At 47.0% G+C, this 24,147-nt stretch overlaps 1 protein-coding gene across 3 annotated transcripts in view; it reads right to left on the reverse strand.

Annotated features, from left to right (window-relative positions):
- Positions 1-224: 224 nt before the first annotated feature.
- KSR2 (kinase suppressor of ras 2) overlaps positions 225-24,147 on the reverse strand; it is a 517,020-nt gene continuing 493,097 nt past the window's right edge. For 2 of the 3 annotated variants that reach the window (XM_055358128.2, XM_019039457.4), the window contains exons 17-20: positions 23,598-23,729; positions 18,324-18,453; positions 16,843-16,976; positions 225-14,362 (exon numbers count right to left, since the gene is read on the reverse strand). In XM_055358128.2, coding sequence (XP_055214103.1) covers positions 14,356-14,362; positions 16,843-16,976; positions 18,324-18,453; positions 23,598-23,729 — 403 coding nt within the window. In that variant the 3' untranslated portion in view covers positions 225-14,355. Of the gene's footprint in view, positions 14,363-16,838; positions 16,977-18,323; positions 18,454-23,597; positions 23,730-24,147 lie in introns of those variants that run through there. The other variant, XM_055358127.1, reaches the window with a different exon arrangement.

The raw sequence follows: 24,147 nt of genomic DNA on the forward strand, positions 1-24,147 counted from the left end.
GACTTGAACTTGACTTGAAGCCTAAAGAGGAGCCTCTTAGGTAAACCCAACCTAGAATCACAGACCCACGAGCACGAGGATAAATGTTAGCTGTTGTAAGCTATGGAGTTTGGGGGAGGCTTGTTACACAGCATTATCGTGGTGATAGCTGGCTGATACACTGGCCAATGTCATAATTCAAGCTTCTTTCTGTACAACAGACAACAATAGAATTCAGACCTGTCTTGGCGGTAGTGCAATGCAGTAATTCTCAAATTTTTTATTGGCATAAATAATTCAGACATTGGTTTCTCACTAAACATTGCACTAAACACAAGAAACAACAGGCTTGCCGGCTCAGAGGCACACAAACTGTCCAACAGCCCAAGTTAGAAATACTTTTTTTAGAAGTGTAGAAAACTTTATAAATGATTCTGTACAAATATACACAGTGGACCCTCCATCCATCTGGCCTTTCTTTCCTGGATGGCATCTGAATAGAGTGTTCTTTCTCAGCAACAAGACATTGGCAACAAGTGAGAAAGAGAGAGACAGAGACGGAGACAGACAGAGATAGGAACGGAAAGGAAAAGAAAGAAGTGGCCCCAAAAAAGAAAACATGAAACCACCTTCTTACATCAACTCACTCTGCAACAGTCGACACAAACAAACATGGAGAAAAGAATATGGACCATCGGTCCGCGTTGGTCTGTACAAGAATTAGTCTTTATATATATAATATATATGTATAATATTTATAGGTCTATATACTTTGTGTATAGAAAAAGATAACAGCATAATTTACATATAGAGAAAGCCTTTTTACAATTGAGGAATTTTCCTAAGGTCAGTAACTTCAAGAGTAATCGATCAAATTAATCATGCGTTAAGTCTGTGGAGTGGATCCTGGTACAAGATCAAGTCTCAGAGAGAGCGAGAAATGAGAGGCTTGGGGTGGAAACGTTGACCACCTAAGTCTGGGATCTTCTCTGCCTGGTCCAGGTATGGTCAAGGGCACAGATGTAACGTGACTTGCCTTATCTGCCCCAGTCAACTTGTGCTTTGGGATCTGGAGGAAGAATGTTCTGTTTCTATGAGGACCTTGGTGGGGTGGGGGCTGGTCTTGCCAGAGACTCTCTCACATCCTAAGAGACCTCTGCCTTGTAGACGGGGTTAGGGGATGTCCTTATGACACTTGGGCATCCCTCCCCATGTTCACCAGGACACAAATATCTAAATAAATGGGTAACACCCACCACCTCGCTATTCTAGTCCCTTATTTTTCAGGAATGTCCCACTAGAGGTGGGATTCTGGGGGAAGTTCATTTGGGTGATTGAGAAGAAAAGCCACATTGATAAAGCACCTACTGTGTGCCAGGTATTGTGTAACGTTATTGACATTCATTATTTCATTCACTCCCTCCAATAAACTCAAGGGTTAGTGATATATGAAGTGCTCGTGGGTTGCACAAAGCTAAGAAAATTCAAGGAATACTCTGGAGCGGCTGCTGATGCTGAGAAAGTGTTGATGAAATCATTATCCACAACAGACAGTGGCTCAAGAAATGCAAATTGAGTCAAGTTGAAGCAGATAAACAAGCCTCGCTAATTTGCAGTAGCCACATATACCCTGGGAGTCTGGCGGTCAGCAAAGATGCTTTGTTTTCTGTCTTTCAAACCCTGACATATATTTATAGGGACAGCAAACACACCATTCCATCAACAGGACTGATACATTCTTTCCCACACTTCAGGCTGTATTGCAGGCTTGGCCTGTGGCCCACTATGGCCCCTAGGTCTTCTTCAGTCATTTCTGTAACAAACCAGCATTTTGCCCATCATACCTGAAATGTTTAGTTAGAGACCCTCAGTGTAGGGTCTTTCCATAAATACATTTCCACGTTCACACATGTCCTTGACCTCAACACTTCAGGGGCCTATTCATAGAGTGATATGAACTGTCCCAGGAAGAGGTTTTTTGCTGAAGAAGGTTTTTTGGTATGGCAAGACAGAACTGGGTGCCCCAGAGACATCAGAGACACAGGTCGCAAGAGTTGATAGAGGGAAAGTGAAGCAAAAGAGGAACAGGAATGAAAATGCATTAGAGAGAAGGGCTCATGGCCAACCCATCTATAGCCAAGATGCCCATGGACTTCAGGACCCAATGCAGCGCACTAAGAAATAGAGACACATCCTTCACTGTGTGGAGGCAGGCAGAGACAGAGACAGACACAGAGACAGACAGACAGAGGGAGAGAGAGAGAGGTCTGTAGAGCCAGAGAGGGATGCAGAGCAGGCCTGAGGTGGCCTGAGTACTGGTCTGACTCCAGCAAGCACAAAACTCTCCTCAGACATCTTCCCCCACAGGACACCAAGGCTAACAGTAGGAACCAGAGCATGCTGGGGAAAGAAGTCAAGGTCTCCACATCTGAGCCAGGACACCCTCTGTTTGGAGATGGAGACTCCAGGGTCCCAAAATCAGGCTTTGGGGAAAGCAGGGAAAGGCAGGCAAGTGCCAGGGGGCAGGATTTTAGCCACTTGCAGTTACCCTCAATAAATCATGATCTTGCCTCTGAGTCCACACATAGGCTGTTCCTTCTGTCTGACACACCGTTCCCTACCATTCTACTCAAATTTCAAGACAGGGTTCAGAAGTCTCCTCCTCTGAGAATCCTTCCTGGAGGGTCTTTTTCTGGGTTGGGAGCTCCTCTGGGGCCTCGGGACCCTACTGGAACTCCTCCCTCTCTTCATCGGACTCCTAGTACCCTGAAGGCAGCACCCACTTTTCTCCATTTTTTCCAGAATCACAGGAGGCACTTAACAAATATTTACTAAATGACTATATAAAATGAAGATTTGGGGAATGAAGGGACAAGGCTGCTCCATGCTGGGCTCTGCTGAGGGTGTAGTGAATGGGGCTGGGGACATAAGCCTTTGAAATACAAGCAAGATTTTCTAGAATCCTTTGGCTGCTCAATTGTAGGCATTTGAAATCCACCAATGTACCCAAAAATAGGGCTATGAGGAAACTAGAAGACCGTGGCCCAGAAGCAGTGCCTTGTGGAATACGGGACAGCTGTGGGAGCTCATGGAGAACAGAGACTCCAAATTGGATGCCATCTTGGAAGTGGAGTCAGAGAAGCTCATGTGACACCATGCCTGACATGCCACCATATGGGCTTCTGGCCTCTGTGCTCCAAGCCTTGGGGCCTTATGAGGATTGATTCCAGACAGCAAAGTCAGGGTGTGTTTTGATGGGGTGGGGAGTACAATCTATGATATTCCGCAGGGGTCCTCAGGAGGAGATAGACTTCTGAAAAGAAGGAAGAAGGAGCCAGGCAAAGATTTATGCATCTCACAGTTGTGCAGAAGCCTGACCAAGGACAGCCCCTCCCTTAATGGTCCAGTCGAGCCAGGACTGTCCAGATAGCTTTGAAGGGGCAGGGTGTGCAGTGCTCCCTAGAAGGCTGGCTAGGAGGGAAAGGGGGCCGGGGCAGGGGGCCTCGGTGTGGCAGGGCAAGTACCTTAGAGTACCTTGATGCCCATGCTGTAGCTACATAGCAGTTACTTGAACTTACACAAGTTCATATGTACCCAACTAAAAATCATTACTTGTAACACATATAGAAAAATAAGCAGAGGAAAATGGCTAGAATCTTACAGGACCAATACATTACATTAATTGTCCAGGATGCACTTAAGCTGCCAATGCCCCAACCTGGGCAGGGCTGTGTTGGGGAGAGGTTGACCCCATCTGGGGCAGAGCCCCAGCTAACTCAATTGTCTTCTTGGAAGGTGTCCCAATTCCCAAAGCAATTTTCCAAGATCTGGTCTTTTGCAGTGCCCGACTCTTCCTCTCTGTTACCCTTCCCAATCCTAGGACTGCCAGAAGCCCCAGGGATTTAATTCTAGGGGTAAAACAGCTGGACCTACAGAGGCCATCCTCACCCACTGCCTGTCTCCATGCCCAAATCAGTCACACGGGACTGGACAGAACTGCCACATCTTGTCCAGACTGTCTATGTTGTTGCTTCATTGCTACCAGAGAGAGCCATTCTAACCTGGCCTGGCTCTCTTCTTCACAGTGAACTGGGAATTGCAAGGAAGGTAGAAAAGGCCCTTCACTATCTGGGAGACTTTCCTTCCTGGGGAATACAGAAGGGCTTTCCCTGAGTAGCCTCAGAAAGCAACACCAAGACTGCCGGATGCAAGTCTCAAGATTTCAGCTCAGCAAGAGGATCTGCTTCTTAGAAGGGCTGTGGAAGGATGGAGAGAATGATTGGAGATTTCAGCCCCTGTCCATGCAGACGGTGAAAGGCAAGTCCACCTTCTCCTTACCTAGACAGCCTTCAAACCACTGGCGATGCTAACTAGTGCTTTAAAAACCTATTTCCCTGCAATGTTCACTTAAGGAGTCCCCTCCTTGTGTTTTCCTGTTCTCCTCTGATTTCCTTTCTCCCATGGAAGGTTGCAGATGGCAGGATGCTGGATTTGAATCCTAGTCGTGTGGCCTGGAGACAACTCAGGGGACATCTGGCAATGTCTGGAGATGGTTTTGGATGTCACACTTTGGATGTCAACTGGAGGCTTTTGAAATCCACCAACGTACCCAAAAATAGGGCTATGCTGGAACTAGAGGACCGTGGCCCAGAAGCAATGCCTTGTGGAATATGGAATAGCTATGGGAGCTCATGGAGAACAGAGACTCCAAATTGGATGCCATATCAGAAGTGGGGGTCAGAGAAGCTCAGGTGACACCATGCCTGACATGCCACCATATGGGCTTCCAGCCTCTGTGCTCCAAGGCTTGGGGCTTTACGAGGATTGATTCCAGACAGCAAAGTCAGGGTGTGTCTGGGGATGTTTTTGGATGTCACCAGTACCAGGTGCTACTGGTATCTTGTGGGGAGAGTTGAGGAAGTTGCTTAACATCCTCCAATGCCTAGGACAGTCGCCACCTCAAAGAATTATCTGGCCCCAAATAGCTCAACAGTACTGAGGTTGAGAAACCCTGGCTTAGAATGAACATCTCTTTCTCCTTCAGATCTTGACTTAAATGTCACCTCCTCAGAAAGACCTTTGCCAGCAGCTCTCCCACAGTATACCCTCTCCCATGTTGCTGGTCCCCCGTGAGTTTTCTTTCCATAGATCTACATGAGTTGCAAATTTATATATTTGTGGTTGGCTTGCTTCTTGTCTCTCTTCCCCATTGGGCTTTAGGCTTCAGAACAGGTGAGACATTGTGTCCCTCATCACTGAATGCCCAGGGTCTAACACATAGTAGATGCTCAACAAATCACCCACTGAATGAATGGTTGGTGAAGAAATCTCTGTCAGAGAGGACAGAGGTTCACTGAATTCCAAACAAACCCAGAATGCCAGCATCTGTGTGAGGACACAAAGACCTCTCTTCTACCTTGTTCATCCTGTCGCCCACCACTCAGAAAAGGCCTCTGGTTACTGTTGGCCTGTATTTATTTCCTCCTGATATCCTGGTACCAGCCTTTCCAAAATTCTCACTGTAGTGCTGGAGGTCAGGGTATTTTTAAACTAGAAGAACTAGCCAAGCTGATTTCTTTTTTTTAGTGGTGGAAAAGAAAAACTAAGATTTGTTTTTAATCATTAGACTTTCAAATCTAAGAAGGCGCGATGCAAATAGCATGTTGGCATAAACAAGTGCTGCCCGCTCAATGGAGGGAGGGAGCCGTTCTTCTGAGCTAATTTAAGCTAAATACATGGCAGCTATTTTTCATTTCTACAATTGTGCAACTTTCTCCTCAGTTTACAATACAGGGGAGATATTATGGGGCAGAAGTTGGATGGGGGATAAGTGAAGACGAGAAGGAAAAGAAGAGGCAGTGGACAAGAAGGTACTCTCAGCCACTGAGCTGGTGATTAGAGGTATTTCAAGAGCTCAGGAGCAGAGCTGGTGGTCCACTAGGACCTCAAGATCTTATCTGGGTGGAAACTTGATTTGGAGCCTTCCATTCAGGGAAGAAACCAAAGAGCAATTGGAGTCAGGCTCCTTTTCCTGCCCTTTATATGCAGCACCCCCTAACTTCCCAGAAGCCCAGACTGAACAGCAGAAATTTTACAAACCTCCTCAAGAAAGAAAAGCCCTTGCAGCTCTCCTGCACACCACCATGCACACTGTTATTCCTTAAGGCCCCCATATGCCATGACTTCCAGCCCAGCTGTTACTAGACTGGGCGTAGCATTCAGGCCTTGTGGTGAAGCCGTCCCAGAAGATAAATGATTTTTCTCCAAGCAGGCAGATTACCGAGTAGGATCATACACAGAGCCTTAGAGACAGAATCTTTCTTTCTGCATTTTCCAAGTTCCCTAACTGAGAAGAAACATCTGCAGAGCGCTGATAGACTGTCCACCAACTACAGCCCAAATGGCTTGGCTTCTGGAAGTTTCTGAGGCCTGAGTTCTAAACCTACCTCTGCCTCTTAGAAGGGACCTGACTTAGGGGAGTTTATTATAGCTTCCCTCTCTGGGCCTCAGATCCTGCTTCTGTGAAAGGAGGAGAAGAGTGAGATAAGGGAGCGTCACTCATATCCATCTTAAGTGGTAACTCGAATGCCCTGAAGCTACATCTGTGATCAGTGGGAAGGCATGCTGTGATGGATTAGTGATGTCTGCCAAGAGTACAGGAGGGGACACTGGTGGTAGATCCATTACATATTTGTACTCCTTGGACCAGATCTTTATCCTTCTAGATCTTAGAGGTCCTTCTAGATCACCATCCCAATGACTTGGTTGAAGATGAAAACTCAGGTGAAAACTTAACCCTTCTGAGGGTGTTACATCTTATATACTTTTCACATTGGCCTCCAAGCTATGGTATGTTGGAGAAGCCACCAACACACAGCAAATTTGACCCCTCCATTGGAAGACACCATCAGCCAGATGTGGTGTTCTTGTTCATGGAACCACTGTCCACACGGATGGAATCGGGGTCTAAGCTACCTTTCTCATCTCCTAGCAGGGTCTATGAATGCTAGTGGTCAGCTCTTTTCTGTGGGCCAGTACATTGACATTGCCTCCTTCAGTACCATGTAAGGTATCAAGTCTCATTCACAGAGGTTGACCTTGTTGGAGATTCAGAAACAAGCCTGGGAAAGCTTGGGAAGAACAGCCTCCTATCAGGCATTTAGAGATTCAACCACACAATAGTATCTTAAAAGTTCTGATAAGTCCTGCAATCAAGAAATTAGTTTCATTTTACCTAAGCATTTCCAATGCATGCTTGTCCCAGGACCCTTTCAATAATGCAAATCCAGCTAGTTTTCCATGGAATGAAAGGTCTATGGGACATGCTTGGGAAACAAGGTCTTATTTAGATCAGGCACATTCTAGACAGAGTCCATCTCCTCCAGCTCAGTCCTCAGTGGAAGGAGGACAGCCATTCTCAACCCCATGAGATGAATCCTTCATGTTCTTGGTGTTAGGAAATGGGAGCTGCATGATCCCAATGAGTGGGAAGGAAGGGCCCTTTCCCACCCCTGAGAGGGAAGAGCACTCACTGATGTACGCCTCTCAGGAACACAGGACCACAGTGCAACATCCAGCAGGAGAGACGGAGGGGATAGGAAGCCTGGAGCAGGGATACTGGAGGGACCCAGGAGGGACTCGGCCAACCCAGATGTACATTTCCTGGAAATCCGGGCTGCTGCTGGCAGCCTGTCAGTTTGAGAACATAAGTGCAAGCTTCTGTGCAAACTCCCAGTATGGTCCCTGCCAGCCCCTGCACCCTCCCTTCCACAACTTCCTGCTTTTCCTCTCTCTCTTTCCTGGTTCCAAGTTGCCAATAAGTCTCAGAGGCTGGGATTGTAACATCCCCATGAGCAGCTGGGCATGAACCCCTCGACCTGGAGGTGGGTTCCTGGGAATGGATGAGCCCAATGACTCGTTTTTAAAATGCTGGGTCTGCAATTTGGAGGCTGGTTTCTGTCCCTGTACCACAGTTGCCCCATTGAAACGAGAATAAGACTACCTATCTCCCCAAACCATCATAGGAATTCCAGCCTGGCATGTAGTAAGTGCTCTGTGAATGAAGGCTGTTCAGGGTGGATTGTTACTCTGCCTCCTAGACATCCTGGGCCACCTGACTCGATGGGTCGCTTCATACGTCACAGATATTAAACCTGGCAAACTGGCTCAGCACAATGGCTTAGCCCTGTAATCCCAGTGCTTTGGGAGGCTGAAGCAGGGGGATTGCTTGAGACCAGGAGTTCAAGACCAGCGTGGGCAACATAGCAAGACCCTGTCTGTACAACAAATAAAAAATTAGCCAGGCATGATGGTGTGCACCTGTAGTACCAGCTACTTGAGAGGCTAAGGTGGGAGGATTGCTTGTGGCCAGGAGTTCGAGGCTGCAGTGAGCTATGATCATGCTGTACTCCAGCCTGGGTGACAGAGCAAGACTCTAACTCTAAACAACAACAACAAACCTAACAAACTCATTGGGGTTGATATGGCACCCACAACATGGTCTGGCAAAGGGGAATCCCAATACCACCGAGCCCTGCCAATGGTGCCCTTCTAACTCCCTATGCCAGGGTCTTACTCTTACCCAGCAACCCTCTCTGTCTGCATTCTGTAAACATTTCTCGAGCACTTACTATGTGCCAGGCACTACTAAGACAAGTCCAGGAGGTCACTGGGACCGCAGATTTTCCATCAACCTCCTGCCCCACTACTGGTTTCAAAATTAAACTGGTAACAGAATGGGTATGGATTGCAGGGCCTTGAGAAGGGAATCTGGGATTTGGGTTAATATCATAGTCAGGCACTGACCAGAGAGGACAGAGGTTCACTGTGGCTCCACATTCCAGGACCCAGACTGACATTTGCTGCCTGTCACTCCCCTTGGAGTTCAAAGTGATTCCCTTGCAGGTGTGTGCAGGTGAGGGTGAGGTGGTACGGGAGGAGGTGAGGCTGGGAGCCAGGGACAGTGGCCGCATGAGTCTGCCTAGGAACTTCCCCACATCACAGGCAAAGCCAAAAAAGGAAACAGCAAAATGTAGCTCATCAAAATCCACTCCTTTGTCAATGAACAAGAGTATAGATAAAATCAAATGCTGTGTCTCCAACTGCTTTGGATAGGGTCATGAGGCACATTCAGGGGTCAAGTGACAGTCCTGCTACAGACAAGCCACTTACACACAGGCTGTTCCCATACAGCCACAGAACTGAGATCCAGAGCTGTTGGAATTCAGTGATGGGACGTGTTGATTGGGGCAAGCTTGGTAAGCATGACAGCAACAGCCTGACCTTGTAGACCAGGAATTCTGGGGAATCTATCTTCAAGGGGACCTGGGTTCTACAGTGGAGGACCAGTCAAGGCACAAGAGAAAATGTCTTAGAGGGTGTTATGAGTTGTGGTGTCCCCAGATCCTTCCCCAACTGAAAAAAAAAAAAAAAAAAAAAAAAGACATGTTGAAGCCCTCATTCCTAGTACCTCAGAATGAGACTTCATTTGGAGAGAGGGTCTTTGCAGATATAATTAGTTAAGATGAGGTCATACTTAAATAGGGTGGGCCCTTAATCCAACGTGACTCGTGTCCTTATAAGAAGATGGCCATATGAAGATAGGGACACACAGAGAGATGATGAGGGCAGGGATTGGACTGACACAGCTGCAAGCCAAGGAATGCCAATGATGACCAGGAAAGCACCAGGAGCTCAGAAGCCGCCAGGAAGGATTCCCTTACAGATTTCAGGGGGAGCATGGCCCTGCTAACACTTTGATTTTGGACTTCTGGCATCCAGATGGGTGAGAGATGATATATCTATTGTTATAGGCCCCAGTGGGTGGTGGTTTGCTGCAGCAGTCCTAGGAGCCTCACGGAGGTGAGGGGGGCTTGGGGATTTGGTGGCATAGTGGAACAAGACCAGCCTGCAGGGGATGGATGGGTGAAGTGAAGGTAGGCACAGGATGAGGATAGGGAGGGCATATTTCGGGACTCAAGATTGAGAACCAGTGTGGGGAAAGAAAGCCGGGGATGGGAATAAAATCACAGAGCGTTGGAACCCTAATCTAATAAGATTGTTGTCCTTATCAGAAGAGGAGGAGATACTGGGGATGTGCAGTCGCAGAGGAAAGGCCACGTGAGTTTACGATCAGAGGGCAGCTGTCTGCAAGCCAAAGAAAGAGGCCTCACCAGAAACCAACCCTGCTGACACCTTGATCTTGGGACTTCCAGCCTCAAGAATTGTGAGGAATAAATTCGTGTTGTTTAAGCCACTCAGTGTGTGACATTTTGTTATTATGGCCACCCTTAGCAAACGAAGAGTTTTAAAGTCCAGGGAGTTGGTCCAGCCTTCAGGGCCTGAATTGCCTCCATATCACACAGGCCAAGCAGTCAACATCTGCTCCACCCTATCCAAGGACAGGGAGTTCTCTACTTCCTGAGGCAGCCCGCTGCATCTTGGGGCAAGCTGGCCTTCTTCCGCCGAAACAAGTTCTCTCCCCCTCCAACTTCCTGTTCCTCCCCTGAGAGCCATATCCAACCCTCTCTATCAAAGGCTCCTGTTCCTCCCCTGACAGCCATATCCAATCCTGTCTATCAAAGGCTAGCAAAGTTAGGAAAGGGCCAGATTGTAAATGTTTTTGACTGTGTGGGCCACATCGTCTCTGTTGCAAATAGCCGGCTCTGTCACAGTTGCATAGGAGCAGCCATGGTTGTGTAAATGGAGAGGTGACTGTGCTCCAATAACATTTTGTTTATTGACATGAAATTTGAATGTTATAGAATTTTCATGTCATGAAATATTATTCTTTTGATTTTTCCTCAATTAAAACATGTAAAAACCATTTGGCAGGCTGGATATGGCCTATGGGGCATAGCCTGCCAGCCCTGGGTTTAGATTTCTCAAGATAATGATTGGCCTGAGCTCTGTGTCTACTACTTCCTCCGTGTGCCTTTGATGATCAGCTGTAGATGGGGATGGGAATGGTGGAAGGTGAGATAAGGCTGGTTTTGTCTGTTTGTGGGGAGGGGCATGATGTGTGTATATGGCATGGGAGGTGAGAAAAAGGGAAGAACTAGGTTCCCTGGATACAAAAGTCTAGTGATCAATATCAGTCAAGGGCTTCTATTGACTGACAATCCAAGGTAGCTGTGGAGACAAGTGGATGGGGTGAGGATGGGGGGGTCCATGGCAAGATGAAAATTTTCTCTTTGATCAGTAAAAGGAATACCAGGACAAAATGGATCTAAGCAATGACTTTGGGTTTCCAGCTTGGCTCTGGGGATGGGGACACAAGGGGCATGTCCTCCCACAGGAGGCCAAGAAGGAAGCTCCTTGGTTTTATGAACAATCTGTATCCTGGAAGAGTTGGGTGAAATTTATGTGCAAATCCACATGCCCTTTAAAGAAAGCTGAGATGTTTCTCTCTGCAAAGCCAAGGCTTCCTGGTGAATCTTCACCCTGTGGACTGGTCCCCTTGGGAAGCACATGTATATGAGGGTTTGCTAAAAGCAAGACTGACTGGAACAACTCGCTGCTGAGTCAGTGACTTATGTGTACAGGGCACCTGTGTGCAGCTGTGATGGGACAAGGGCAAACACACAAATCTTGGTCGTGTGGATTGTATAGAATGAGTTGCAGGTGAGGATGGTAATTATGATGTAAAAATATATAGCTTCTTTCCTCTTTTTTTTTCCTCCCTGCGTAAGATGAATATAACCTCCTCCCAAAACTTCATCAGTGAATAAAGATGGAAGCCAGCAGGGAAAGCAGCGGTTTGGTTCTTCCTGGATTTAAATGTGTGCAAATTAAAGCTGGTTTCTCAACAAGTCAGAGCGGTGTAGAGGGGACAGGGTAGGGGTGTCAGGAAGGCACTGAAGGCCAGGAGCCTGGCCTGGCTGCAGCAGAGACCAATGCAGGTGGGGACAGAGTAGCGAAGTGGGGAAAGATCGAGAAGTCAAGAGCAAGTGACTCAGATTCAGGGATGGACCCAAGGCACCCTGTTCCACAAAGGGCTGGGTTTTCCCCCTGGATCACTCAGGCCTTGTCCTTAATCCCAAACTGGTGCTCATGAATGAATGGAAAAATCAGCTGTTGGAGACCATGCTAGGCCTTGCCAAAGGCTGTGGTTGGACATTTTAGTTAATTCTGGAAACAAGAGAGGCAAGAGTGAGAAGGTGCCAGTTCTTGTGGACATTTCAGCTGCAGGGTAGTAGACCCTGGCTGCCTCTTCCCTTCCTCATATCCTGTCTCTTGGCACAAGGGAACATGACAAGGACTGGAGCCCGTGGATCCAAGAAGTCCTGGTGTGATGGAAGAGAAGTGAGTGGTTGGGTTTCAGGCACTCAGTAGGCTGCTGGGCAGAGCCAAGACAGGTGCAAGTCCAGGCCCAGGGCTGGGACACAGAGTGTTGTGTTGGGATGGGGAGGTGTCCATTGACAAGAGCCATCCCCAGCAACCCCAGAGTGGCTGGGGCTCAGGCAAACATATATAAAATGCCTCCAAGACACACACACATCGTCAAGCCAAGAGCCATAGATGTCCCCAGAAGAGCAGTGTCCACTTAGGAGCAGCCCAAGCCGGGGTCTTTAGTCCTCTAGTCCCAGTAAGCTGGGAGTGTTGGAAAGGCAATTCAGGAGGGCCCTTTGGGAAACACAGGGGTTTCCTGTAGCCAGGCTCCTGGGAAGCGTGACTGGTCTCACCATTCTTCCCGGTTTGGAAGCAGGTTTGGCCCCCAGAGCATGAACCAGTCTGGGAGCCACCCAAGGTGGGGAAGAGATCCTCATAGGTCTATTTGGATTTTGAAAGTAAGATCAGGTTGGATTTTTGAAGTTCCAGTTCCTCTCTCTGGCCCTCTAGGAGGGAGATGCCTGGATAGATAGTAGCTACAAGAAAACTAAGGCCCAGGTAGTACCCAGGAAACACAGAGGGGCTGTGGCCGCCCTGGGCTTCCTGTTCACTGCCCAGATAATCCTGCTATTGCTCTGCTTGGGGACAGATTTCCCTTTTGTATCAGGTCACATGCAGGGGGTCAGGGCTTTGAAAACATGGGCAAATGACCCAGAGGTTCTCCTCTCCCATCTGCATGCCCGGCCTGCTCTCGGCATCCTTCCTACAGAACACCAGGGGCCTCCCCAACACGGTCAGGAAGAGTCACCAGCCCAGGTTGGGATCAAGAGGAGGGAGGGAAGGTGGGGCACTGAGGGAACACACACAGGTGAGGGACACAGGCTTCCGATGGGGAAGCTACTTGAGGACCCTGCACCAGGCTAGAGCGAAGAACGCAGAACTGTAACAAACATCCTCCCTTTGTGCTCCCCCAACAGGACTCCTCAAGGGTGACAGGCAGGGAAATCTTTTGCAAACGTGTTATCATAGGTGCAACCACATAACCCAACATGGACGTATCCCAAGGACCCGCATCCACCTTGGTGGGGGAATAAGCTTCACTGGTGTGAGTAGCAGAGAAGAGGGAAGAAAAGGAATGTCCTAGAACTCCCTGCCCAGAGCCCTGATTCTCAGGGACCAGACTTCAGGGGGTGCCCTGAATGACGGTGAGCTCTAAGGAGCCCCTCAGAAGTCATCTTGGCTTTCCAAATGGCAAGGAGGTGCGGGCAGTGAGGTGAAAAGGGATGCTACTCTCAGAGAACAGGAGAAAACAGCAGAAATGGGGGAATAGGTCCCCCAGAGAGACCCAGAACTCAAAAGACGTTCTAACTTTCCTACTGTACTTCAGAGCTCTATGCAAAGGTGCCACACGCCATGACAGGCTCGGGTTGGGGTGTCTGAAAACAGATATTTCCAAAGGAACGAGCTTAGCCACTCCCGACCTTCCCTACTCGATCTTGGCTCAGTAGCCTTGACTAAGCTGCCACTCGGCTCTGTACCCTCCTCTTAGCTTCCCAGATGGCACAGCTGGAACCTACCACACACAGACAGAACTGAGGAGTGCCCCATCATTGGGACAGTCTGGCTCTTGCTTGTCAAGGGGAAACAAGAGTGAACAACGTCAAACACACAGACACACACACACATAGCCCCATCTGTGAGCCCCCCCACGTGGGGTCTCCTGTCCTAGTTCCATAGCCCAAAGGCACCACGTGCAGCCTGCAGTGCTCTCATTAGTGCTGTCCCCTGGGCCGCACTGATCAATAACGCATCACCCTGGCTTGTCTGGTTCAGTCCTAGCTCGGGGGTCCCCAACCCTGCCCGAGGAAAACGGCTCAAGTCTGAGGTGCAGGGAGGCCGCCGAGCTGTTGTCCAGTGCTCCCAGGTCGGTCGGGGTTGGTACCCTCTGATGCTGAGTCTCTGGCCTCCTGAGCTGGCAGAGGACAGAGTAGGGAGGGAGAGGTGACGGGAGCCCAGGCAGCTGGGCGCCATCCCGATGTCCAAAGGTCACAGCCTGGAGTGGGGAGAGAAGGGAGAGAGTGGTGAGAGGTCACAAGGACATGATGATGTCATCTGTTGTGAATGAGCACCCTCTCAGAGGGCCAGGTGGCTTGAGATGAACTGTTCCTATCTTCTGCAAGAAGACATGGAAGAGATTTTTGCTAACTGAGTTCTTACTATATGCTGGGCTCTGCACCAAGTGCCACACACCTGATCCCGTTTAAGCCTGAGATGAGCCTGCAATATAGGCTACTAATATTTTCAAAGATGAAAATAATCAGAGACGAACTTCTACGACAGAATCATACAGCTTCACAGATGAAAACACTGAGGCTCCGGGAGGTTAAGTGTTTTGCCAAAGGGCACACTGCCAGGAAGCAGCAGGGTCAGGATTTGAACCCAGAACTTTTCCCACTTGGGCGTGGGCTAGGAATGGTCATCTAGTGTATGGGGCTGGGATAAAGCTCCGTAACAGCTAGAGAGGCAGGAAGAGGGGGTGGGACTGGGATCCACACTGCAGCCTCCTGCTATGAGCAGACTTTGATGTCCACTGCAGCAAAAGGAACTCATTTATTTTGTTGACTGCTGTATTCTCACTCTTAGAACAGTGTCTAGCACATAAAAGATGTTCAGTACACATAGGCTGAATAAAAAAAAAAAATGAATGAATGGAAGAGGGAATGAATGGAAAATTCCACTGAACCCAGCATCCTATTCTGCTAGACCACAGGGTTTCTGGTCCTGTGTTTTTTTTGTTTTTTTTTTTTCCAGCCCAACTCCACAATAAAATATAGAAAGAGAAGCCTCCTGCCTTTCCCTCCAACCAGTAAGCTTTAAGTCCCTCTCTTCAGTTGAACTGCTGGGTCCTGCCCGGAGCTCCAACACTAATTCTCTAACTTGCCAGCACTCCTTTAGCTGGGCAGAGTTTTTGCTTGTTAAAGCTTCCTTCTGTCTGTTTTCATGTCCAATCCATTGTAAATCCTGCCAGGCTGCCACAATAGGGCTCGGTCTCCCTCTTGGCAGATGACAGCAGCTGAGCTACAGTGAGTACCTGCTATGTTGAGAGGCACCTGCTAACCAGGTGCTCTACACGTGGCCACATGGGACTTGCACAGCATTTCTGCTAGAGCAGTTTCACTGCCCTCACCTTTCAGAGCATGAAACTGTAGCTCAGAGAGGCCAAGTGATGTGCCCCAGGCCACACAGCTATTACGTAGTGGAGTGGCAATTTCAATCTATGTCTGTCTGTAAAGTTTATGCTCCTTCCAATGGTCTGGGGAAGGATAAGCCCCTGGGGAAAGAAGAGATTCCATCCTTCAGGTTCAGCAAGCTCAAATGGCAGGGGAAGGGAGTAAAAAAGAGCCTCCTAATGTCCACAGCCCCTGGGGACATCTGCTCTTCAGGACGCCGCCTTGGGGAACTTCATGGGAAGACTCTGACAATGGCTATGGTACACCACGCACACAGGTGGGAGTATCTGTATCTGTGGGTACTGCTTGTCTTTAGAGGGTAAGCCATGGCAGTGCAAGTGTGTATATACACATGTCTTCATGTACCATGTAATGCGATTGTGTACCTGTGTGTGTACGTGTCTGAGTCTGGCTATGTATGCAGGCTTCCGTGTAGAGATGTGCGTTCATGGAATGTTTTTGTATATGGATGTGTGTGAGTATAGATCTGAGTGCAGCTGTGTGTGAATGAATTTGTATAGAGGTATGTTTTTAAGTACTGCTCCTGTGTCTGCATGAGTGTGAGTACCTGAGAGTGTCTGTGTGAGTGTGCCAACCATGAATACCTGGGAGCAACTGGCAGAGCCATGCGGAGCCCTCAGCAGCCTCATCTGGGCCTGTCTCCCTTTTAGCTTCTAGAGAGCTCAGTCATGGAAGCTGGGGCTGGCGAGGGAGGTCCCAGAAAGAGATGCCACACTCATTATCTCAGATAGAGCTACTGATCTCCAGCCAGAAACAAGGGGAGGAGCATGGTCTGGAGCCTCTAATGAGGAAACCAGAGATACTTCTGGTGAGAAGCTCAGAGCCTTTCCTGCTCTGGCATTCATGCAATAGAGAATGCTGGAAGCTGAGATCTGCCATGACAGGGGCAGGCTGCTGGCTCAGAAGGAAGAGTTCCAGAAAGCTGGGCCTCGTGGAGGGGTACTCTGAATACCTGACATATGGGGGGCTTGGCAGGTTCAGACGTCACCTCACTGCATGATGCTCAGATGCATCGGGGCATCAATCTTCATCAGGAAGAGATAAGCAATGAGAAACCCAGGGTAGCTGCAGGACCCAAGACCCACAGGACAGACTCCAGCACCCAAACCCCAAAACAGACTCCATTGAACAGAAACCTAGTAGGGAAGAGTGGTTGCCGAAGGGTGGGCACATGGATAGGAGCTTGTTGGGGGAGGAGTAAAAAAGATGCAGAGGGGATCAAAAAGGTGACAAAGGGCAGAGGACAAGGCAGTGGGGAGAGACGCTAAGGGAGAAAACCTACTCTGCAGACTTCCAGAAATGTCCAGGGTGAGACAGGCGACGGTTTCGCTTTGGCAGTTTCTCCAGCATGTCCATGAGCTTGGTGAAGGTAGGTCTCTCTTCTTGTTCAAAGGCCCAGCAGAAGAGAAGAATGTCCTAAATGAAACCAATGTGTGGTGATTACACATAAATGGTGATTTCTTGATTACTCTTTGGCATCACATTTGGTCTGCCAATTTGTCCACTCATCTGCCCCGTTTCCATATTCCTCCATCATCCATCCATCCATCCATCCATCCATCCATCCATCCATCCGGTATGTATCTACACATCTACCCATCCAGTCAATTCACTCTTCCATCCTTCATCCATCCATCCACCCATATATGATCCATCCATCCATTCATCCACTCATCCACCCATCATGCGTGCATCTATATATCCACCCATCTATGTCAATTCACTCATTCATTCTTCATCTTTCATTATCCATCCATCCATCCATCCATCCATCCATCCATCCAGCATGTGTCTACACATCTACCCATCCATATCAATTCACTCTTCCATCCTTCATCCATCCATCCACCCATATATCATCCACTCATCCACCCATCATGCATGCATCTATACATCCACCCATCTATGTCAATTATCTCATTAATTCTTCATCCCTCATTATCCATCCATCCATCCATCCATCCATTTACCATCCATCCATCCATTTACCATCCATCCATCCTTCTTCCCATGTACTTTCTGAGCCCAAATAACAACCAGGTAAGCTCTATTCTAGAAGGTCTAGGATACACTGAAATCAACAATACTTCCCAAACAGTTTCTTGACATTTCTCTCAAGAGAAGGGATAAAAGGGAATCCTGGGGTCTCCATCCATATCTCAATACTATAAGAGCCCTTCAAAGTCAGAGGAGAAAAGTTACTTTTAGTAATCTCTTCATCACCTAGGTGCAGGTAATCTTTAGAAACATACCACATAATTACTCCTTCTCTGACTTATGTGTCTTCTGATCAAAAGAGAGGATTCCTCCTGCTGTGTTTTAGAGGAAGATTGTTAATATTAATATATACCCAGGCTTCTCTGTTTCTGTATGTCTTGTTCTGAGTTAGATAATGCCTTAAAATTATTATGTAGATGCAAATAAAATTGGAACCATTAATATTTGTGATGTTTTAATTCATATGTTTTAAAAATACCAGAAAAAGAGAGATATATTGGTTCTACCTAACTCAGCAACCCACAGTTAGGAAAAACCTGACCACGTGTTACTGTGCCCCTGGTGGCAGGTACCTGAAATTGCAGGCACAGTGCAGCAGCCTTGCCTTTTAAGCTTCAAACTGCCATCTGACAAGGTTGCAACGCATATTTTTTTGGTCACCCTATGGGAAAGCATTTGTAACCTTAACACATAGTAAAAAGAAGGCCCATGACTGTGTCTGTGTCTCCCCTCATCCCCCAAGTCTGGCCCTATCTTGGGACTTACCGAGATTTCTTTTCCCATGCCAATCTGGCTGAGGTTGGGTTTCATGCCTGTGCCCATTTGCCAGATTATTGCCTCTGCTGGTTGGGTCTTGAAAGGCCATTCCCTGGCGTGGAGTTCATACCAGATTGTGCTGTTGGCAGACGTTGTTAAAGGGGTGTTGGTGTGGTGTGTCACTTGCAACCTTGTACCTCCATTATTAGCACACACCCGCCCAGCCAGTCTCCTGGCACCCATTCTTCTCCCCAGTTTCTTCCTCATGGGGTTGGTATTTTGCCATGTGCAACATACCTAAAGCTTTCTTAATGTCTTAGAAGTCATGTTTATCCCAGGATATCTTCTAATGAATAGTTAAATATAATGTGGTTAGGATCTCTGTCCCTGATTCTTCTTGCAATGATTCTAGGAAATCATTGCAAATAAATGAGGGATACAAAAATTTATTTATAAGGATATTCTCTAAAGCATTATATATAATATTGAAAAAAAGTAAAAATAACACAATTGTCCAATAAGAGGAATTGGTTATATGCATTATGGTAAATCCATAAAATAAAATGAAATGCTGTATTATTATTAAAACATTTCAAATAAATTTTGCTGACATAAAAAATGCTCAATATATAACCTTAGGTAAAAAAAAGCAGGATATGAGACTGTATGTAGGGTTTGATATTGCTTTTTAAAAAACCATTATATATGTATGAACAAGAGAATAAAGTAAAGCATGGCAAAATGTTAACAATAACTAACTCTGGGTGACAGGTTAGGATTTTTTTTCTTTTATACTTGTTCTCTTTTTTTCTAAGTATAAACCACCCTGCGGAGTGGTGGAAAGAAAAAAAGAGGTTTGAGAGTGACTTGGGTTCAAGTCCTGATTCTATTTATACTAGTAGTATAATAGGGTAGGTTTCCTGGGTATGTCACTTCACTTCTCCAAATGCAGGTTTTCTTACCTGATAAATGAGAATAATGACAACATTGCAGTGGAAGGATGTTTATCTGGGACTCCGAATGCCAAAACAACTCCATGCTAGGATTATTCTAGAGGGATTTACCACATTATTTTCTGTTTCATAAATCATGACATTGTAATTAATGGAGAGAGGATTGCTCTAGTGAGTAGCATGTGCCATGAATGGGGTGATGGGCCAGGTGGTGCATAAATGATGCTGTGAAGTGTGAATAGCAGTGAGGACCACACTGGATGAAACAGGATGCTAGGGTGTCACTGAGCTGTATCATGGGGACAGATCTCAGTGCTTTGAGCACAAGATTCCCCAACTTAGGAAATATCTGAAACAATCCTAGAAAGTGATCTTTCCTCCACTCTAAGATTTCATGTAAGTTTGCTTTAAAGAACACAAAGCACTCTGCTATCCTTTTTACTAATCAGAGCACTGTGTCAAATCAACTATTGCTAGGGTTTCACTTCGTAGTTACATCTTCCTTCTACCTGACAACCTTATACCTCTGGGCTGGGGAAGGGGTGGTGATGCTCAGGTGTTGGGATGTCAAGTTAGATGATCAGAAAGCTCTCAAGAGAAGGTGCTAAAAGATTATAGTTATCATAAGAAATAATAATGCTTATTGAGGTTTTACTCTGCACTAGGCACTATTCTAAGTTTTTTTGCGGAGGGAGGTCTATTCATCATGTCTTTTTATTCTGATGCTTTGACTACTTGGGGCTCTGCTGACCCTGGAGGGTCTGCCCCTTCCAGGAACAGCCAATTCCTGGAAATAGTAAAGCACTCACCTGTGAGCACAGCTTTCACAGGCTAATCAGATAATCCAGAACTCACACTCATACTGCCAACTACCTCCTTAATTGGGCTTTCAAGTTCCAGGCCAATATTCCCCAGCCCCTGTAGGCCACAGCCTGCTGAAATCATTCAAACGAGCCAATCCTAAGTCTTCTTACCCTGCCTCCCCTGTTCCTTCCCAAGAGCACAATAAAGGGTCTTCCCAAGTTTTCCTCACATTTCCTCTGCCTCCAGACCGACCCTGGTGCTGCCCCCTGTGGACACTGCATGGTGTGGCACGCCCCCTCTGGGAACTGTGAGTAACAAACCATCTTTTCAAAGGCGACTGTTGGCCTCATGCTGCCTGAATAATAACAAAACCTACATTTTAAAACAGGAGGCATTATTATTAATATTATCCGCCTTTCATAGATGAGGAAACTGATGCCCAGAAAGGTTGTGTGTCTTTCCCAAGATAACACAGCAAACAAGAAGGGCAGCCAGAAGCTGAACTTAGTCCATCTAACTCCAAGATGGTGCCACTGGCCAACGTGCTATCCTAGGAAGCTTAGACTCCATCCTATTTAAGAGTCCTTTGTAATCAAGAAAGTGCACAATTTGGGAGGTGCGAGCTTGTGGTTGGTGATTGGAGTCTGGTGAAGGAGGCATAAACAGACTCATCCACCACTCATGTGAAACGGGGAAGGGTGTTTTGAGTTATTCCCTGTGCTGGGTACCTTACAAATGTTTTCTCACTCAATTCTTAGAACACCTCAATGGATTTATTATCCTTGATTTACAGTTGAGAGAAATAGGGCTTTGAGTGGCAAAATAAATCCCAAACCCATTGGGACTCTATGGTTAAAAGCTCCAACTCTAGAGTACAGGATATTCCAGGTGAATCTCAGCACCATCATTCATCACTGTAAGGCATGTCACTGAGCCATCTGAAGCCTCAGTATTCTCACCTGTCAATTGGGAGCAACATGCTATCTGCTTCCAAGGGTGCTTGTAAAAATTGTGAGACAATGCACACAAAAGGCTTAACGCAGTGCTCAATCCTCTTTAAAAAGTTCATTTTTGTTCTAAGTCATTTCTGAGCACGAGGTTCCCAAGCAACAGGATGCACCTAATTGGCAGGAAACCAGAGCGCCGGGTCCTTCGGAATTCAGCAGTGTCAGAAATAAAAGCCTCATTAAAACTTCCTTTTAAACCCAACTTTCAAGAGAAACTCACTTTAAGGAAAAAAGATTTGCTGAAGATGAAAACTCCAGCAGAAAACCAATTATTCTGGTACATTTTGTTAATCACATTTTTTTTTCTTTTGCTAAATTTACACTAAACTATACCAACTTAATTATTGCAATTTGGTTTCAGATAACAATATCTAACTAGATAAAGATTTGGGCATAAAATAATCAGGCCAACTGACATCCTCTAAAGGGGCCCAAGCAACAGATGTTGAGAATTCTGATCTTCCAGAAATATCTCCTCAGGGTTTTTCAGTGAGGATGCGGTGGGGGCCCTTTTCCAAGGAAGACTGTCTCTGTAACATCTCTCGGTGGTGCTAAGTCTAATTGCACTCATCTGCAGGCCTGCAACTTTCCCAAACAGCTTCCCCAGTGTTATCTCCCCCAGCCCTTGCAACCACATGTGGACAAGGTTAGGCAAGGATTTGCATGGCCATGGGAGCCTAGAAGCCTTTCTGGCTATATTTTCTCAGGGCACTCTGCCCTGCATCCTGGCGCTGTGTCCTAGGCCCTTCTTCTCCTTCTGTACTTCCAAAGACATCTCATTCTGTCTGTGGCTGCAGTTACCTATTTTCTGACAAGTCCTAAACTCCTCTTTTCTATACTAGTCGTGTAGAGGCAGCTGTGTTTTGGTGGTTTCATTTGTCATCTCCACGATAGCTCAAACTCACTGTGTCTAAACCTGACCTCTTTTCCTCCCTGGCATGCCCCAACCCTGCTGCACCTCCATGGTCTCCACCTTAGTGAATGATGCCACTCTCCACCTGCTTGCTTAAGGCAGCTATCTAGGCACCACCCAAATTCAATCCATCATCAAGCTCTATTGCTTCCACCTCCTATGTGTGCTTCTGATGTCCATTCTCAGCTTTCATACCCACAGGCTCTGATTCAGTGAAGGTTGCCAGCATTTCCCTGTGTATTGGACACCCGGCCCCCATCCTCTCCTTCTTCATTCCATTCTCTACTCAGCAGCCAGAGTGATCTGATTGATCTAAAACTCAAATTAGGATTATGTCACTCCCCCTTCCCCCAGAGCTTAATAACCATCAATGGCTCCTTAGTGCACTGAAGATGAAATGAAAACTCCTTAACTCAACCTTTAAGTCCTTGCAGGATTGACTGTGCTTCCCTCTCTAGTCTCTTATCTCACCACCCCCAGCCTAATTTTTTTCCTGACTCTTCATCCATCAGCTCCCTTTCCTCCCCCAACCCTTCTATATATTATTCCATGTGGGCAATGTGTTCTCTTTTCTTTTTGAAACTTTTTGCACAGTCTTTTGATCTGGAACACCTCACCCTGCCCTTGTACTCAACCTTTAACTTAGGCTCAGGATTATCATCTCCTGGAAGCCCTCCCTGATCTCCCAGATTGGATTTGGTTCCTCTTTTATTCCCACAGTCCTGTGTTTATTCTCAGAATAGCATTTATCATACTTTGCTAAAGTTGGATGTTTCCTTATCTGCCTTCCACTAGAAAGAGAGAGTAGGGGCCTCTGGTGGTTTTAAATATGCCCAGTATATTCTTTGATATTCCATTATGTATAAGATAGAGCTTAATTCTCCTCTCCTTAGGTGTGGACTGGATTTAGCAACTTGCTTTTAACAAACAGCATATGGTAGAAGCAATGATATGTAAATTTCTGAGACTAGATCATAAATGACAATGAGGCTTGTAGCCACCATGTTGTGAAGTCATTCAAGTAACCTATACGCAGGCCCAAGGGTTGAGGAACTGAGGCCTCCTTCCAACAGCTGTGTGACTGGGCCACCATGGAAGTGGATCCCCAGCCTGCTGAGCCTTCAGATGAGACTGCAGCCCTAGCCAATATCTTGACTGCAACCTCATAAAAGCCCACTCAGAACCAGTCAGCTAAGCCACTCTCAAATTCCTGACCACAGAAACTTGAGATAAGAAATGTTTTCAGTGGCTAAGTTTTGGGGTAATTTGTTATGTAGTAGTAATGAAGACAACACTGAATCTTGTATCCCCTGCATCTGCTACAATCCTAGCACATAGTGGGCAGCCAACAAATAGCTATTGAATAAGTAAATGAGTTGGGTAACTTGTTAAGGCCACATAATCCATTAGAAACCAGACACACAAGTTTGTTAGGGTCATTCTTTCTAGTATACCCTACTCAGGTTCCTCCATTCTCACCCAAAAATCCAGCCACCTTGGCCCTGTAGACAGGTACACCCTGGCCCTTCCAAAAGCACTGAAAGACTTGAGAAGTGCCCCTCTGCCCAGGCTGTGGCTCTCAATGGCCAGGGCAGGGCCCACTTACCCAAGGGCAAAGACGTCAGAGTGCTTGGAGAAGGGGAGCTTATCCTCCTCTGTGTCGGGGGACAGCTGGCGGATGATCTCTGGTGCCAGGTGGCATAGCCAGCCATTCTGGATGCGCAGTTTGTCCTCCCGCCTGGAGAAGCAAAGCACAGGATGAGCTCTGTTTCATAGCCCAGGGCGGACCAGTCCCCCTGGCACTGACCCTACATCCCTGGAACCATCTCTGCTGCCCTTCTTGCTTCCCACATTGAGCACTGCCTGACCACCTACTGGAGGCCGAGACCCAGTAGTAGGTGCAGGGAAGGCTGCTCTAGAGAAACACTCAGGACCCAAACCATCATCGAATTCCATTGCCTCTGAGGCACCCACCTTCTTGCCCATCTTCACTCAATGACAGTGTGGATTCTTGTTATTCATGGCAGTTACATTCTATAAAGTCACTGGAACACGGAATTAGCAGAATACTGAATCATTGCTCCTGGGGAAATGTGTACACATGCACACACCCCTCACATAGTTTATAATTTTAACCCCTAAAAACAACTTATCTG

This window comes from Gorilla gorilla, chromosome 10 (genome assembly GCF_029281585.2).
Source record: "Gorilla gorilla gorilla isolate KB3781 chromosome 10, NHGRI_mGorGor1-v2.1_pri, whole genome shotgun sequence".
In the NCBI taxonomy this organism is placed as follows: Eukaryota; Metazoa; Chordata; class Mammalia; order Primates; family Hominidae; genus Gorilla; species Gorilla gorilla.